The sequence below is a fragment of the Nannospalax galili genome, unplaced genomic scaffold (assembly GCF_000622305.1).
Source record: "Nannospalax galili isolate Female #2095 unplaced genomic scaffold, S.galili_v1.0 scaffold120, whole genome shotgun sequence".
In the NCBI taxonomy this organism is placed as follows: Eukaryota; Metazoa; Chordata; class Mammalia; order Rodentia; family Spalacidae; genus Nannospalax; species Nannospalax galili.
The window spans coordinates 893,563-912,383 of NW_008350324.1; the positions used below are offsets into that span (position 1 = coordinate 893,563).

An 18,821-nucleotide genomic window follows, 5' to 3' on the forward strand; every position below is an offset into this window, starting at 1 on the left:
GGGCAGGATTCCACACTGATTCTAGAGCCCTGCCCTTTGCTGCTCAGCAAATTTCAGTGTGTGCCCACCTTGCAGGTAAGAGACCGAGGCTGAGGGAGGTCAGCTGCAGATAAGACCCCAGTTAGCAAACTCAGGTCCCAGGGCTTACATGCCTCCCAGGTGCCAACTGGCTGCAGGTTGTGTCTGGTTTGTCCCCCTTATTCCCTCCAGCTCATATGGTCCCTCTCTTGGTCAGGGACCAGGACTTTGGGAGGCAAGGAGCACAGAGCAGTGCAGTGCTGGGGGTTGAGTGTGGCTTTGCTCTGCTGGGACTCTAGTGGGTCGCCCCACTGCACAGCTGGCTAAGACTGGGCAGGTGGCTGGTCCTCTCTGTGCCACCCCCATTCTGTCAGATGTTCCCCAGGTAAAGCTTGCAGCGTAGGTGACACCACTCACGGGGTGACTGAGACCAAGCTGCTTACTGTCCTCTGACCGCTACAGACTTATAATCCGATTGTCTCCCCTGGTAACCTTGACTCCTTCTCCATCTAGGGCTCCGGTTTCTTTTGCTTCCTCCTCTGGTTGCCTGCAGCTAACTAGGGGAGGGAGGACCGCCTTGTCCCAGCACAGTGAGATCTGACCAAGCTCAGATGTCAGAGACAACTGTAAAGGACAAGACCCTTGTGTGCCTGAGCCTAGAAGATCCCTGTCCCCTCCTGGTTGTCATCACAAGGGTGATTAGCCATTATCGTGACTGACTGCAGAGGCTCCATGGAAACAAGTCACTGGTGCCCTGGTTCCTTTTGCTTTAAAGAGTTTAGGGGGAACGTTTCAAAAGCCTCAGAGATCTAGTTTACATATCCATCCAGCCGTTTAGGGTGTTCCATCATGTTAGGCATCTCAAAAAGCCCTGTCCCCACCATCTCCCCCATCACCCTGGAAACCAGGCCTGTCTCTCTGAGGGCCCCTTCAGAATGTCACACAAAAGGAATCTAGAACGCGGCCTGTGTGCCTGACTTCTGTCTTCAGCGTCATAATTTTGAGACTCACTTGGCGGCCTGTGTACTTGCCTCAGTCCTCTGGTTGGTTTTCTTTAGTCTATGTAGCGCAGGCTGGCCTTTAAGTTGTGATCCTCCTGCCTCAGCCTGTCCCATGCTATGATTCTAGGCACATGCTACTGTGCTGCTGTGTTGAGTTTTTGAGACAGGGTCTTGCTATGTTTCCCAGGCTGGCCTGGACGTCCTAGGCTCAGGCACTCAGGGCTCACTTCCCCCATAGCTGGGACTGCAGGTATGCCCCACAGCATCCACTTTTTAATTCCTTAAAAAAATTGTTATTGGTCTGGAGAAATGAATCAGTGCTTAAGAGCGCTGGATGTTCTTGCAGAAGACCAGGGTTGGTATCCCAGCACCCATATAGTGGTTAACAACCGTCCATAACTCCAGTTCCAGGGAATCCAACACCCTCGTCTGTCCTCTGTGGGCTCTGCATGACATGGGTGCACTTATACATATGCAGGTGTAACACTCATACACATAAAATAAAAATAAAGTTAAAAACATTAAAAATTGTTACTGTGTATTTGAGAGAACTTGTGGAGGTCAGAGGACAACTTTGTGGAGTTGGTTCTCTTCTTCCCCCTTTATGTGGGCTCTGGGGCTCAAGCATGGCAAGCGCCGTTACCCACTGAGCCATCTTGCTGCCCCCATCCATTATTTTTTTGTTGTTGTTATATAGTGTCACCCATCACTATGGGACAACTGTCCCAAGTGTATGTCCTTTCTCCAGACTGGGCTCTGTTTATTGTAAAGTGTGGCTGTATGCAGTCGCTGGCTCCAGTTTGGCCAGCTGCCACCAGCCCAGCCAGGAGGGAGGGGCAGGAAGCTGCTCAGAGGTGGAGAGGACAGGAGAGATCTGCTCACCTGGTCCTGCTTATGTCTCTGGAGCCTGATGTTCCTCTCTTGTAAGATGAAGACAGGGAAAGGGACTGTTTATAGAACCTCCCAATTCAAACAGCCTCAGTCTCTAGCACTGGTTTCTTCTGGTCACAGTCACTTCTCTTCTGCGATGTCCTCATTTTAATGATATCCCCCTACTGCATGCTTCCTGGTCCCCTGGACTCCTGGGTCATGCTCTGGCTCCCTCCCAAGGTCACTGCTTTGGAACAGACTATGTTGCTCCTGCAGGAGGGCAGGTGGCTGAGATACAGGCCTGTGTGTGTACCCAGGCCTGTAGCTAGTAACGGATTTTACATCTTTACTGAAATAAACCCCCACACCTTATAGTTCACTTCTTAAAATACACATGTGTGGCTTAGCATCCTACAGAGCTGGGCATCCAAAAGATTTCTATCGTCCAAGAGAAGTCCAGCCCCTTAGCTGTCATTTTCCACCTGTGTCCCTCCCCTAGCCCCCTCTCCTGTGCTTTCTGCCTCAGTGGCTTGGCCTGTTCTGGATGTGTTATTTAAATGGAGTTGTGATATAACCTTTTGGCTGGTGACTTCTCATCAGAGTCATATCTTCAGGGCTTGTTTTGCTGTAGCTCACACCAGTGCCCTGGTTGTCTTCCTGGCTGCATTATATTATACTGTGTGGACAGACCACAGTTCAGCTGACCATTTACCTAAGCATTTGGCTGGCCTCCTGTGTAGTTATGACCCTGCTCCTGTGGAGGCCACCTGTGGGTGCTTGCTTCCCTTGGGCAGGTGCTGAGAGCCATGTCAGGTCATGAGCTGCTCAGATGGTATGTATTTTTGAGGCCCTTCAGGCCAGTATCCTATTGCTGGGAGCCCAGAGCAACTTCTCACAGGCTTCTGAAGATCTTGTCTCTGTGGCCTGCTCAGCATGAGCATCCAGGTTATTCCCAGGTCCCCCAAAGTATCATTGTCCCCCAATACCCCCAGCCTCACCCCATCTCAGGCAGGGGGAGGGACACATAGATACATGTTCCAGCTCTCCTGACTCTGCACTGTTTCCCAACGGGTGGGGGCTGTCAGGGATAAAGTGACGCCACCTGGTGTGTGCAGTGGGAGTCGCTGATGCCTGCTCTCTCCTGTCCCCCTCTCCTGTGCCTCATGGAATGCAGCAAGGAGAACTTCAACAATGTTCCTGACCTGGAGCTCAACCCAATCCGATCCAAGATTGTCCGTGCCTTCTTTGATAACAGGTGCGCTCCTTCCCCTGGGTGGGCCTGAGGTGGGCCACCTTGAGCTTGTGCTTGGGCAGGGTTGGGCTGGGTTTGGGGGCCAGACAGTCTTGGATGGCTTTGGATAGCTTGCCTGGGCTATCTCAATTCCTGTGTGAGTCATTGCTGGCTGTGTAACAAATGACCCCACACTTAGGAGGTGTTTTGATTTTGTTTTTTACGTTTGTGTGTGTGTGTGTGTGTGTGTGTGACAGAGAGAGAGAGAGAGAGAGAGAGAGAGAGAGAGAGATGGGGGATGAAGCCAGAGGACAACCTTGGCTGTCATTCCTCAGGTGTCATCCACCTTGCTTTTTGAGAAAAGATCTCTCACACTGACCTGGAGCTTGTTGATTTCGCAAGGCTGGCCAGTGAGCTTCAGGGATCCTCCTGCCTCTGCCTCCCCAGTACTGGAATTACAAGCACACAGCAGTACATGCAGCTTTTACTTTTTAAAAAGGATTTATTACAATTTTAAAGAATATTTTATTTGTATTTTATGTATAGAGTATTTAGCCTGCATGTATGTATACAGGTGCACTATGTGTGTGCAATGTCTGGAAGGGTCAGAGAGGGCATCAGATCCTCCGGAACTGGAGTTAAGGACAGTTGTTAGCCACCATGTGGGTGCTAGGAACTGAACCTGGGTCCTCTGGAAGAGGAGCTGGTGTTCTTAACTGCTAAGTCATCTCTCTAGCTCCCCCCCCAGCTTTTTTAATGGGGGGGGGGGGGGGTGGGGAGCAAACTCCAGTCCTTATGCTTCCCTGGCAAGCACTTTACTCACTGAACCTTGTTTTCCACATTTCCTCTGTGTTTCCCTCCCAGTGGACTCCGCCCCAGCCCCAAACCCAGCATTCACCCTCTCGTGGCCTGTGTAGGTTGGGGATCCAGGCCCAAATACACTGGGGCTCTGGCTCAGCTGGGCATGTGGCCACAGCTGGGATGGGAGATCTCATGTTCAGCTCTTCTGGTGTGGCTCTGTTGTCACTTGGATTTTGATAGGAAATATCCCAGGCTGTGTATTGAAGTTGTGGTCCTCAGCTGGTGGGGCTCTTGAGAGCTAATTGGATGATGAGGGCTCTGACCTCTTCAGCCAACAAATGCACTGACAGTTTGCCATTTGATAACATTATTTATTGGGAGATGGTTAAGCTAGACTAGGGGCTGAGTTGGAGAAGCCAGGTCCCTGGTGATGTGTTCTTGAAGACTATACCCTTTCCCTGGCTCCTTCCTGCCTCTGCTTCCTGGCTGCCATGAGGTGAGTAGCTTTCCTCTGCCATGCCATGATGGGCTGCCTTGTCTAGGCCTGAAGCCATGGACAATGAACTGAGGCCTCTGAAACCAGCAGCCAAAATAAACTTTCTTCCCTTTAAGTTATTTATGTCAGGTATTTTGTCACAACGATGCAAAGTGACTAACACAGTCACCAAGCTCACTGTCATTGATCACTGGAGGCATCCCACTGCTCACTGCCCAGGGCTACCCACTGCATATGGCTGCCCACTGTACGGGGCTGCCCACTGCTCAGGGCTGCTCCCAGAATGGCTACAGCTTCCTCAGAGTGAACTGTCTGAGGGAGAGGAAGAGGGTGGGGGCACACCAGATGGAAGCTGCAGTGCTCTGTAATCTCAGAAGAGACGTCCCATAGCTGCCTGATTCTTTGCCCCACACTTGAGAAGGGATGGTCCCGGGGCCTGGGTACCGGGAGACAGGACGTCTATTGGGGGCCTTCTTGGCAGCTGCTCCTCATGTAGGAGTTGAGGTGGCAGTCACACTGCTCCCAGGCTTGCTGGGAGGGCATGCTGAGGTGAGAGCTCATGGTTCAGTGATGAGTTGAAAGAGTCTAGGGATCACAGCAGGGGCTCACTGTGCCCGAGGCTGTGTGGTAAGTGTGATAAGCATGCCAGGCCAGACACTGGTCACTCCCAATATCTACAGAGCTGGAATAGAAGCAGGGAGGAGGTGGGCAGACAGGGCAGGAAGGGGCAGGTGTGTGAAAGCTCCTGCTGGGTTTGGGCTACAGAAGCTCATTCTACCCAGCTCTGTTCCTGCGGGGACTGTGAGGCCTTGGGGAAGTCAAAGAGCCTCCCTGAGCCTCACCAGGAACTATGATTGTTCCTGATGGTAGGGGGAGTCCTCAGACTGCCCAGAAGATGCAGAGGCTTTTCAGGGCCTGTGTGGGGCAAGCCTGAGGAAAATGACCAAGTGGACAAAGCAGGGGTAGAAGGTGCTCCAGGCAAATGGAGCTGCACGTGCAAAGGTGCTGTGGCACCCTGGAAACAAGAGTGGCAGAGACTAAGCCTGGCGGGAGCACAGACAGACTGGGCACACAAAGGTGTGGGAGGCAGGGTCTGTGGATCAACAGGGTCTCATGTGAACCTCAGAGCAGAGCGGGGATGGTAGCTTTTGAGGTGAGGGGGCAGGTGAATCAGCCCTGTACTTGATATAGGTCACTCTGGCTGCCTGTGGGTTGTAGTCATTTGCTGACCCCCACAACAAAGGCAAGCATCAGGAACAGACCCTGGGTGAGTTACTGAATTTCTTGGCACCTCAGTTTCCCCAAATACAAGTGCACCATAATCCAGCCATGTGTCCCTCCTCCAGCCCTCATTGACAATTATTTGATTTCTCCTCATACCCCATGGGAAGCTCTGTAAGAGCTGTGGATTTCCTCTCTTGGGCAACCATGAATCAGGATCTTGGGGTACAGGGCCCAAGGCTTAGTGTGTATCCAGCAGGGCCGCTGTCCATCAACTGTTGGTAGTGGAAAGACAAGAATACTTTTGATAATTTTAAAATTACATTTCTTTATTTTGAGTATGTATGCATGTGCACACACATACCGCAGCATAGGTGTGGAGGTCAGAGGACAACTTGTGGGAGTTGGTTCTCTTTCCGCTATGTGGGTCCCAGGGGTTGAATTCAGGTTGTCAAGACTGCAGTAAGTGGGCTTGGAGATAGCTCAATGGTTAAGAGCACTGGCTGCTCTTGTAGAGGACCTGGGTTCAATTCCCAACACCTATACGGTGACTAACAACAGTCCATAACTCCAGTTCCAGATGATCTGACATTCTCTTCTGACCTCTGTGGGTACTGCATGACACAGGTGCACTTATATACATGTAGGCAATATACTCATACACATAAAATAAAAAAATAAAATATTTTTTAAAAGATTATAAAAAAATAAAAAGGCAAGTACCTTTTACCCACTGAGCCATCTTGCAGGTCCATGAGACACTGTTTAGCTGATTAACAGAACTCCCTTGCTTCCCCTTAGGAACCTGCGCAAGGGGCCCAGTGGCCTAGCTGATGAGATCAACTTTGAGGACTTCCTGACCATCATGTCCTACTTCCGGCCCATTGACACCACCCTGGGAGAGGAGCAGGTGGAACTGTCCCGAAAGGAGAAATTGAGATGTGCGTGCTGAGTTCCTGCCTGGGGCTCCCCCAAGTCCTCAGGATGTGGGGCTCCAATGCAGCAGGAGGCTGGGCCACATGGGAAGGGAAAGGGTGGGGACAAGCCTGCATCCTTGTAGCACTGTCGTCATGGTGACGCTTTGTGTCCCTGCCCCTAAGTTGCACCTTTGTGGCAGCTTCCTAACAATCCAGCAGTTTCTGGCTTTCAGCATGAGGCTTGTGGGGTAGAGTTTCCTGAGTTCCAGTGGAGCCTCTCCACTCAGTGCTGTGTGATCTTGACCTGGTCACAGTGTGCTGATTGCAAACATGGGGGGTTGTGGGACTGAGGACTCTCACAGATAGAACCTTCCAACAGGCAAGGTGAACCCGAGTCTAGGTCCACACCTGCTGGCTTGCTTTGAGCACAGTTCATAACCAGTCCTCTTGAGACCCTCCACTGGTCACAGGCTCTGGTGTGCAGGTATGGAGTCACCATCCTGGCTGGACAACGGCTCCAGTGACCCAAGTCTAAGCAGTGGCCCAAGTCACATCTCCTTTTTCCCTGTGGACTTTTCCATGACTCCTGACATCCCTCCCACCTTCCTGGGCTCAGTACACTCTGCTATGTTTAGCTCTCAAGTATGGATGAGGGCTGGTGGGAACAGCCAGACGGCCTCCTATGTCACTCTGATCAGGGGGACATCCACTGTCTACCCAGTGTCCTGTTTGCTCTGGGATGCGGGTCCTGGAATCAGATGGACACAGGTCCAAGCATGTTTTCTGGACCATGGTCTTACCTTGTATGAGCCTTGAACATCCATCTGGGAAGTGGAGCCAAACAGTCCCGAGCTCTTGGGGTCAGGGAAGGACACGTTGACTGAGAAGTGCCCTGTACAGTGCTGGGCATTGGTTCCTGACACCAGGGTGGAGTGCGTCAGAGAGTTAAGGCTGTCTGGGGGCAGCCACTTGGTAGCCTATTTCTGCCCTGCTGATGCCAAGGTAGAGGGAAACATCTAGCTCCACTAAGCCCTCAGGATTATGTAGGACCAGCCAGGGAGCAGGATGTGGGCAGGGTAGCCTGGGACATGGCATTTTGAAATTATACCCAGTTGGCTTCATGCTAACGAGACTCTCAATCCTGTCACCCATGTTTGAAGTGTAGCAGGGATGGTGGGCCCTGACTCCAGCTCTAGCTTACTCATGAGGTAGATAAGGAAACTGAAGTTCAGAGCAGCCTCTTTCTCAGGGTTGTCCCACTAGGCAGAGGTCAGTTAGGGCCTGTACCTGGTGCCCTTAACCCTTAAGGCTTTGGCATTCAAGTCTTGCCATAATGTCTTGTGTTCAGTTTGCTGCAGTTTTCACAGCAGGAGTCCAGGGGAGCAATGGACCCACACTTCACTCCTGGCTTTGCCTAATGGGGCTCTTATCTCCTCTACTGTCCCCAGTTCTGTTCCACATGTACGACTCGGACAGCGATGGGCGCATCACCCTGGAAGAATATCGAAATGTAAAGTATGCTCCTTTGGCCCTGCCCCAGGCTCCTGGCACCCCCCACTTCTTGGATTGTTATGGAGGCCCAAGGTCACCGAGTATCTCTTCTCCATCCCACAGGTGGTGGAGGAGCTGCTCTCTGGAAACCCTCATATTGAAAAGGAGTCGGCTCGATCCATTGCAGATGGAGCCATGATGGAGGCGGCCAGTGTGTGTGTGGGGCAGATGGTGAGTGCCCTTGGCGTGGACAGAGGGAAGGTCAGGGAGGTGAGAGGTCACCAGCTGACCCCTGTACCTATGACTCTCCAGATAGGTACACAGTGCCTTTCCTCTGGTTGTAGTCTGCTTCGAGAAGGTCACTGGGCAGAGGCTCTGCATGTCCTGCTTGCTACTCTAACCAGGACTGAGTATGAATCAGTGCTCAGAACCTCTCCAGGTTCTTTCTGCCCCTGGAGACTGTGGATCTGGAAGGTCCTAGAAAGCCATGTGATGCAGAGAGGTAGAGCTCAAGGCCCTGGGCTTGGGGACCAAGTGATCCCACAGTGTTCTCCAGTCTCTTGGGCTCTGCTGGACAGCCCTAGGCAGTGCTGGGCCTGGCCAGCAAAGGCATGGGTGCCACAAGCACATTGCTTTTTTCATAAGCAATTCAGGTGGCCTCTGACCTTGAGACCTGGTGGGCCTGGAATTTTCCTTTTGGGCTGTGGAGATCATTTGGTATGGGTCATCTGAGAAGCTGAGGTAGGGCCTATGAGGGAATGATAGAGATGCAGGGCCTTGGCTTCCAGTGCACATCATTTCGTCAAGCTTTTGCTTCATTATATTGCTGGGAAAACAGACTCAGGGAGCACAAAGTTTCTGTGAAGTTTGTGGTCTTTCCTGTACTGGACTCCCTCTTGTAGGGTCGGGTGCAGCCTCTGGGGATCACTTGTTAGGAAGGCATCCACATCCATGGGTGGTCCCTTAGAAGTTCTGACCTCTTTGCACCCATGTATTGAGAGTGGCAGTGTAGGGTTTAGACACACACAACCCCAGGTGGAAGTGGTCCCATGCTGTATCTGCCCTCTGCACTCCAGGGCTGTCATGGAGGGACAGAGCCCCATCCCCCAAACCCAGGTCATGGCTGCCCTCCTCCTGCCTTGTATTTATGTGTCTGCTTCTCTCACAGAGGCAGCTGGCTCTGGTGAAACCACCACACTCAGCATGTGAACCCCCTTAGGGAAGGGCTGTGGCCTGGTGGAGAGAGCGGGGATCCCCCTCCTCCCCAGTTATGGAGCCAAACACCCATTTTGTTTAATTACATTCTTCTCCAAATTGCTCCCTGTCCCACTCCACTTTCAATTGGAGAGTTTTCTTAATTTGGGTGTAGTAAAATTGTTGGCAGCTGGTGCCTGCTGAGCTGCATAGAATCCACTCAGCCTCAGAAGCAGAGTCCTCTCCTGGAGGCTTGGCTTCCCCAATGAGGTCCCCAGTCAGTGGAGACAGGGCCTCTACCCTGGCATGTGTGTGTACCTATGGGCCCTCTGTGTGAGGAGCACACTGTATATAGGCCAGATCAACACAGACCCAGCTCTGAAGCTAAGCTGGGTGTCAGAGCAGCCACAGCTGCTTAATGCCAATGGCCTCCAAGGATGCTTAACATCTCTGACCACGCTGCCCACTGAAGACTAGCAAGCCACCATCCTCGCTTTGATGGACATCCAGAGTCACTGGGGTAGTGACTTCTCTCCTAAGTACAACTCCTAAGACATGTAGGTCATATCTGTGTAGGGATCTGGTGGCTGGAGGTAGGGCTCCTGGGCTGGGCTTCATCCTGGGGGCCCCCACCCCTGACCCTCTGTCCTTGCCATCAGCCTCCTCCTGCCTACTCCCAGGCAGTAGGGCCGAGTCTATAATTAGCTCCCCTCAGCTGGCCTGGGAGCTGAGGTGCTCCAGGGTGGCTACTTCTCTCTGCCCATAAGAGGGAAGAACAGGAAGGAAAGAACTCGGGGACAGGGCAGACCGAGGCCGATGGAGAACTGGAGGCTTTCATTAAATGTTTTAAGAAATGAAGAAACCCAAAAGGGCATAGAACCCTTGCTCCGAAGCAACCTGCATAGGCTTGTTCTTCCTGGCAGACAAAGCAGGCTGGCCTGTGCCCTGCAGCCTCCTCTGTAAGGTGGACATGAGGACAGAGGCCCCTTGGGTGATATCATGAGTGACCAGTGTTGGTCATGTCACCAGGAAGGGACCCGGGACATGCCTGGCCGTGGCCCACACTTGTGTTTATATTCAGGCCTTTGCAGAGGTTGAAAGGCCCCATCCTCTCCAAGCTCTTGGCAGCCACCCCACGCCCTGTCATGCAGAGGGAGCTGCTCTTGGGAGTGTTTTCCTACACATGCAGACAGACATGCAACTTGTGTGTCTTTGAGGGTTTTTTGGTTGGTTACTTTTAGTTTTGGTGTGGGGGACTTAACACAGTGTTCTGTGCATGCTAAGCACATGCTGTACCACTAAGCTCCTGTCCAGCTCTCCAACTGCTTAGTTACACAAGATGGCCTTGAGTGGACATGGCCTCATGCCCTCGGTGCTGACCCATGTCTAGAGGGCAGAGGCGGGGCTGTGATGGTCTGGGACACAGACATTTGTGTGTTCTGATGTGCAGTCACTTCTGCTTTTTGTGGGTTTCCTGTTTCTTTCTTGGCTGTCTACACATTTCTGACCCTTTCCCACACTGAGACGGGTAGACAGGCCCCTAGATGGCCATGTGAAGGACAGTTTCGTGAGGACTCTGGGCAGTGTAGTGGTACCTGAGCACCCAACGGAAACCTTTCCTGGGCCCTCTTCAGGTGTTGAAGGTTTTTGGAGACTGGATATACAGTAGGCAAACTGTCAGGAGCCCCTGCATGGCCCCTAGGGCAGGAAGGACACAAATGGAGATTTGCCTCATCAGACGTGCTCCAAGGTGGGAGGCTGCTGACTGAAGCCATGCTGATCCCCCTCCCTGGGGGCCAGGCATCATCATGGTGACTCATGACGCAGGAGTGGACCCAAGGGCCCTTCATCCCCCTTCCCCTCGCCCCAGTGGGCTATGAGCATAGATTAGCCTGGAATAGCTCTTAGCACAAGGAGCTGAGGAGAGACACAGGGTGGCAGGAGGTGTCTTAGTGGCTGGACTGCTGGGGACAGCGGGAGGTAGGCAGTGTTGAGAAGGAGAGCCTACCTCTGAGCCCACCCTTTCTCTCTTGGATCCTCCTGGGGGAGGTTATGGGGGCATCCTCTGTTTGGGTTCACAGTGACTAGCCTTGACTAGAGACAAATGACCCCTTCTTCTGACTGTATCTCAGTAACTCTACCTCTGAGCCCTGGGTGTGGGGAGAGGCGAGTCCCTGGCCACTCAGTGTCTACACTCTTGTTCGCAGGAGCCGGATCAGGTGTACGAGGGGATCACCTTCGAGGACTTCCTGAAGGTGGGTGTCAGGGAAAAAGACAGAAGGGGCTGGGCACAGGGGCTCCAGGGCACCTTGAGGGCCTTGTGGAACAGTGGCTGTTACCCACAGTAGTCCCTGAGTATATACCAAGACCCTTCCTAAGGTCTGAAGGCCATTTTTGTTGATTCACCTGGTTTTATGGAAAGGGTCATATTCCTGTGTGGTCAGTGACTTAAGTAGCAAAAAGGTAGATGAGAGTCAGTTTCTCTCCCTCCTGGGACCCCAGCATCCCTTCCCAGGAGCAGTCCCTGTGGAGTGGGGATTCCGGAAGAGTACAGAAAGTTCCTGAACCTGGATGAACACCAGTATTCTGCAGGCAGACTGGGGCAGACTGCATGGCTCTGTCCTACCTCCCTAGAGGGCTGATGGCATTTTTAAAAAAGGCACCCTCTTGCCTGTCCTTCCTCCTGTGATGGATTCTGCAGCCCATCTGGTGGACACTTGGCCTTTGTTACCATAAACATACTCTGGGGTTGGGAGTTAAGACCAGCTCCTGGTGCTGTGATGACCAAGTCTTCTGGAAGATGGGTCAAGAAATAGCCCAAATAGCATCTCCAAGGTCTTTCAACAGATGGGAGTCAAGGTGGACAAAGAGGTCAGGGCACAAGAGGGCCTAGATGATTTCTGGGTCCTGTCATGCAGCATGCAGGCTCTGCTGGGCCTATGTGGGAATGAGGCTGGGGCCTCCAGGGTCTAGCTCATGGAGCCAGGGCACAGTGCTCTCCTCTAAGTCTGTATCTCTGCCAACTCTGGGGAGGTGGACTGCAGGCAGGCAGCACAACCTCAGCCGAGAGGGGAAGGGGACAGAGGTCAGTAGCTCCCTTTGTCCCAGGGTTGATAGGGGGAGGCCAGGCTTTGCTAGTGCTGGGACCTGTTCATCCAGAGACACAATGCAGGACAGTGGGGGCAGCTGGAACATTGGGAAGGAGAAGTGGGACACACAACTAATACCAGCATCTGGGAGGCTGAGGCAGGAGCATCTTGAGTTAAGGCTGGCCTGGGCTATAGAGCAAGACTCCTATCTCAAACAAACTCTGCTACTTTCCCCAGGGTTCCTCATACACTAGCTCCCCGCTCCCAGTATACCCTTGGACCCTTAGTAACTGTGCTGCCTCCCAGCACATAGCAGAAACTTCATGGAACCCAACATCTCTCCTTGAGAACATTTCCCAACTCCAAACAGAGCCACAGGGCTGGAAGCAGAGCTTTCTTTGTCCCTGAGGATGCCCGGGACAGGTGCAGATCCTGGGGGTACTACAGCCAGTGACAGTGGCAAGCCTGGTCCAAGGCTTCCCTGACTCTCGAACCCACAGAGCTCAGTCTCCCTGCTTCCAGCCTCGTGGCTGTGTCTCTGCAGGTGTTCCTATGTGGTAGGGAGGTAGTAGTCACCCACCTACTATGTCCCTCTGTTCTTGCTCCCATCCTGACTCCTGACATGTCTCCACCCCATGGTGCCCTAATTGCTAAGGAGCTGGAGAGAATGTGGTTTGGGGATGGCGCTTTGCCCTGTAGGCCAATAGCCTCATGGCCTGAATGTGCAGGCCTTAACTGGCTGGGGTCGATAGCCCACAGTAGTGCCAAGCATGTGGCCCCAGACAGAACCATTGTGGATAAACTGATTTTTCTGAGCATGAGTTTGGAGCACAGGTGACCTCTATCCCAGGGAGGTGAAAGTGACCAGACTGGTGGGTTATTAATGCCAACTGTCTAATGAAACCTTCCATGTGCACAGCCCCTAACAGTTCACACAATTCTCTGTGGACCAAGCTGAGCCCATCTCCCAGCAACATTCTGTCAAAGTGGGCAGCATGGTGGGCTGATCCTGGCACTGCACTGAGGAAATGGGGGCTTAGTGGGGTCTTTTCATTTGCATAGAAGTGGAAGAGCCTGTGGTGTGGGGGGTGATAATCATAGTGACTCCAGGGGACACCATCCTAACTTGCTGTGACAATCTCGGGAAGAGTCTGGGTGTCAGCGCCAGATCAGCCAGCAAGAAGACAGATGTGAGTGGCTCCTCACAGCTTAGCCTGGAAACAGCCTCTGCTTTTCACTTGCCAACAGTAGCTCTGTCAGTAGTAGAGGAGGGTGGGGGAGAAGGCTGAGGACCAGGCTCAGGCATATGCCAGGCCATGGTGAGGACACTTCTGACACTGTTCCCTTCCTTCCAGATCTGGCAGGGGATCGACATAGAGACCAAGATGCATGTCCGCTTCCTTAACATGGAGACCATTGCCCTCTGCCACTGACCTATCCTGCCCCTTGGAGGAGCACTGTGCAAGGGGTGGTAGAAGCCTGGTGTGGCCAAGGCAATGGTGGTGGGCTCTTTGCCGTGGTCCACCCTTTGCTATGGTCAGTCCTTAGCCTCAGCCATAAACATCAATGCTCATCCAGCATCGTTTCCCATGGGGCGTGGCATGTGGGACTTTGCTGTTTTTATCTCTAATGACAATAAAGGTTTGCTAATGAACCTGGTTTGTATCTGTCCCGAATATCCATTTGGTGGCACAATATGAGAAGCAGAGAGTGACAGGCAGGAAGGATGTGCCATTTTCTTGAAGGACCAGGCATCGACCTGTGGTCTTCACCCAGGTAGTCATGAAGTCTCTGCTCTGGGCAGGCTTCTGGAAGGGCTGGAAATGGTGGGGCTTCCTCAGCATGGCTGACTGGCTGCTGACATCAGCTCGAGCATGGGGAGCTGCAGCTGGGGCCGCTACTATAGTCCCCAGCACAGGCAGCAGTGGAGACAAGGGTGCCTACTGCAAGTAAGCAATTTAGACAGCTCTGCCTGCCACGTTGGATTTCAGGACAGCTGGGGACAGGGGCTGGACACCAAGACCATTCATCTTGGTTAATGGTGGGTCAGCAGAGGGCCAGCAAGTGGAGCCGGCAGAGCTGAAGCATGGGCAGGTGCAGAGGCCACCTGTGACCATGCAGGATCAACCACTAGCACCACGGGGGCCCTGGACAGAGTCCCCTCACAGCACGTGGCTTGCCAGTGTCTGTTCTCCCGGCCTGTTTCAGGCTTTGCTTATGGAACACTTTGTTCTCTCTGTTGACACTCACTGGGAGGTGCCTTTCTAGCCTCCAGAAGTTCTCTTGGAAAGTGGCAAGTACTACTATTGGCATGCTTGGGAGTGTTGGTCAGCTTTAACCCCACGTTATCTCATTTGCATGACCCAAGGCCTTGAGGGGTGCAGAGGGTAGCTGTGGGGTCTTCATGCCCTGCTCCACCTTCCTTCCCTGAGTTAGTCACAGTGTCCCCCTCGCAGCTGTCCTTCCAGATCCTTGTCACGTTATGTAGGTGGATTCAGATGCATATGCTTTGTTTTTGTTTTAAGTTTTGTATGCTTGGGTTGCATAGAGGCCATAAGAGGGTATCAGATTCTTTGGAGCCGGAGTTATAGGTATTTGTGGGATGCCGGGCTTGTTAAGTAGGTGCTGGAATAATCCTAACACTGCTCCTCAGATTTCACAACAAGTGCTCTTAACTTCTGAGCCACCTTCCCAGCCCTTAAGTATATATGTTAATTTAAATTTTTTATTAGTGTGTATGATGTGCGTGTGGCACCTGCCACAGTGCACAACTTTCAACAGTGCATTCTCACCTTCTGCCCTTTGAGGACGGTTCTGTCATTTCTGCTGCATACTCCGACTAGTTGGCCTACAAGCTTCTGGGGAATTCTCCTGCCTCTGCCTCCCATCTCACTGTAGGGGTGCTGGGATTATGGTGTGTGCACAGCATCCAGCTTCTTTTTTTTTTCCTTAACGTTTTTAAAATGTGGATCCCAGAGATTGAATTCAGTTTAGCAGGCTTGTACACAAGCCCCTTTGCTGAGTCACCTCCCTGACCCAATACATTTTATTCCCCTTGGTTTGCTATGGGAAAATGCTGTCTGCTGTTATCACTATAACCACCCAGCTGCTGCCCAGGGGAGTGACTCCTGCTTTAATTTTGTTCCCAGAATGTGACGAATTGCCCTGGTATGGTCTCAGAGGGAGCCTGGGTAACCTCCTCTGCCTGAGGTTACTTTCACAGCTGAGTGGTAGCAGACTGTATCTCCACGGTGAGGTGGCCACTTGGGTGGGTCCCCTTCATGCCGCTGTCCCCAAGCAAAGTGCCCGAGATGATGAATTATTTTCAACAGGTGTTTTCTTATTTAAAATGAATGAGGAAAAAGGAGAAAAACTGATGCATAACAGGGAGACCCAGGCTACAGCTGAGGTCGAGGTTCAATTGGTGTTTCAAATTTTAACGGCAAAACAAGCCATACTAGGGATGGATGTGTAAGGGGTGCACTGTGCATATGACACGATTAGTCTGGTTTCTGCATCCTACCCCAGAGGCCGATGAGGAGCTGAGGGGTGTCCTGAGTAACTGACAGACAGGGCTAGACTAGATGCAGTCTGATGGATGCTGGGCTGCAGGACCACCCATCACCACCTGCTCCATCTCAGCACTAGTGAGGACAGCAGTCTGAAGGTACGGCCAGGGCTTTGCTTCTGAATGCCAGTCTGAATTTGCCAAAGGTTCTGATGGAAGCAGCAGGCAGTGGCAGATGTGGGGGGTCCTTGCTTCCCCCTTTAGAGCCTGACAAACCCTGCCAGCTTTGGGGAGAGCCCTGGCAAAGTTGCCCCCTGCCACTTGGGGGAACTACTGGCTTCCAGGCTGCCTGCTGAAAGGTTCTAGAAAGCCAGCAGGACGTCGTGGTGGACTCACACATGAAGCATCTGGAACCTGGCTTGAGCTTTTTGCTGTGGTGAGGGAGCAGGCCTGCAGTCTCAGCAGGCAGCCAGCACCTTGGCATGCCTACCGCAGGCCTGGGCTTCCAGAGACTCTCCCAATTTGCTTCAGTTTTGTTCTTTTCAACAAAGGCAGTTCATGAATGTAAGATGTTTTCATAAATAATGAATCACCTTCCCTCAGCCCCTGACCCTGAAGATCTAGCTGGGGAGATGTGGCCATGATGGGCATGCATCAAATGTGTTAACTTGTGTGTCCTGCTGAGGGCTTGCTCATGTCTTTGAAGCTCTGGGCATGGCTTATACAAACAGCTAATTAAAGTGAGATTGACTCACCAGGAGTGCAGTCCTTCAGGCACGGAAGCAAGCTCATTTGTTCACAATCACTAGGACTTGGCTAGGTCTCATTCCCAGGCATGGAACTGCAGAACTTACCTGGAGCACTCCTGCCCAACTTCCAGCATGCTGTGCAGCAGTCAGGAGAAATCAAGGCTGGCTAGGAACTGGTAAAAACCTGCATGTAAGGAGGGCAGGCTAATTCCCTGGCACCCTGTGGAGCTGCTGGCCTTTGACCAACAAAGACTGTGTGCCACTGCTCTGGGTACAGGTCTGGGGACTGCCTTATCATCTAGGTAGTGTGGTCTGCACAGCAAGGAGGAAGCAGGTGGCTCAAGAATGGCTCCTGTAACCTCTGGGTTTGTCCAGCATGCCCTGGGAGGATACCTGGCTGCACAGGCCCTGACCCAATGCAGCTAAGACCCTCATCCCTGTGTGGGAACACGAGCCAAACAAGGTGCCTCAACTGGCTGGCTGAAGCAGGTGATGGGTTTGTGCTGAAATTTGTTCCGAGACAGGTGTATGGCACAGAATCAAACAGGCATGCTGGGTAGCATTCATCCATCAGAAACCACATCCAACTAAGGTTGTTGGTAAGTGGGGGCTTCAGGGCTTATGAGGTGGAGTGGGGTGTGGTCCTCAGCCACCTAAGTCTTGAACTCTCTGCTCTTCTGCCGCAATCAAATTGATAATGGGATCAAGCCCCAGGTTGCTCTGTGGCCAAGGGGCAAGGGTGGCTTTTTGTTTCTTAAGGCTTTGCTGTGTAACCTAGACTGGCCTCAAATTTATAATCCTCCTGCCTCAGTCTCCCAATTATAAAATTACAGGTGAGTATCACTATGCCCTGCTTAAAAAGTTGGCTCTTTTTAGAGTTTGTTGGTTTGAGGCAAACATTAATCCGGTAGGTTCACCAGAGGGCAGTGTGATGGAAATCTAATAGGAATGGTTTGGTGGAAACCTGCAGCCACATGACACATGAATTATGGATAAAGGACAGAGCAAGACCACAACAGCCTGCATTCTGACCTCTTGGGGGAAACAAGTACTTTAACAAAGACCTTAACAAAACCATTCTGTTATGCTCTGGCCCACAGTCCTGAGTGCTGTGCTAATGGGAGAGGGTCTACCCTTGGGTCTTTTCCCAAACAGTTGAACCTGTCCCCACTGGCCTGAATTCTACTATGCTAGAAATGGTCCTGTGTTACTCATGGATGGAGAATCAGAAGTACAGGTCACTTTGGTGAGGGTTTGACCAACACCTGCCTTGAAGGCTGTCCTTGCATGCCATGACCTTGGGAGAAGTCAGGCCTGGAACCATGCCACTCCCCAGGGCAGCAGGAAACCTTTGTCTCTAGCTCTCCCAGAGTTTGGACAAGTGCCACCAGGGCCTGATGACGGATGAACATAGCCCAGGAGGGCTCTAGACTCTGAAAGCAGAGAGCAGGGTGGTGGTACAGTGACTCCAAGCCAGCAAGGGACAAGACTCGTGTTTTCAGACAGGAAGTAGTGCCACTCAAGGACTCTTCTGATGGACAGCAGTGTACTGCTGCACCCTCTTAAAGAAGGCATTGCTCCTGGTGGGGGCTAAGGGAAGGTCACTCACCACAGGAGAGGCTTGGCTGGGGAGAGAGGCAGGGAGCTCCTGTCCCTCCCAGGTTAAGACAGCTCCCCAGGGTAGACAGAGCAGCAGGCACCATCAGAGGCTGAGTGCAGGCTGGTCCCCACATGGCATCTGCTGGGGCCAGCAAGAGGTACTCTGCCACTGCACTAATAGGTAGTACTGGCCAAGTTGCCGCAGGCTTGCCACAGTGGCCAGGTAACCATCTGGCCTAGCTGTGTGGCTCATAGTGCCATGGCTGGCCAGTGCCATCGGCTCACTGCTGCTCCAGCTGCTACTCTAAGCTCACTGGGAAGCAGCAGCCCTGTCAGCCTCTGCCATGGACTGCCCTAAGAGCAGCCACAGTAGTCATCTGAAGGTCAACCCCTCACCAGGGAAAGCTGCTCTCAAATCTGAGCCACTGGCTCCAGGGTGCTTCCATTAACACACGAATGGGATGTGCCCTACCTTCGCACAGTGGGGCTGAGTTCTTGAGTGGGGACCAAAGGTTACATCTTGGGGTGCTTGTCTTTCCCTTTCAGAATGAAGCAAAACCCTACTGCTGGTGAGCTGGTGAAGGCTGAGCAGAGCCTGGACCATCTTGAAACGAGAATTTCTGGCTGGGCCTCAGC

General features: G+C 52.4%; 1 protein-coding gene across 1 annotated transcript in view; it reads left to right on the top strand.

The window, feature by feature from the left end:
- The window catches only part of Tesc (tescalcin), a 38,521-nt gene extending 24,533 nt beyond the window's left edge, over positions 1-13,988 (top strand). The window contains exons 3-8 of the mRNA XM_008847455.3: positions 3,064-3,144; positions 6,440-6,579; positions 8,004-8,065; positions 8,170-8,277; positions 11,448-11,495; positions 13,685-13,988. Of these exons, the coding sequence (XP_008845677.1) occupies positions 3,064-3,144; positions 6,440-6,579; positions 8,004-8,065; positions 8,170-8,277; positions 11,448-11,495; positions 13,685-13,762 (517 nt within the window). The 3' untranslated portion in view covers positions 13,763-13,988. The remainder of the gene's footprint in view (positions 1-3,063; positions 3,145-6,439; positions 6,580-8,003; positions 8,066-8,169; positions 8,278-11,447; positions 11,496-13,684) is intronic.
- Positions 13,989-18,821: the final 4,833 nt, after the last annotated feature.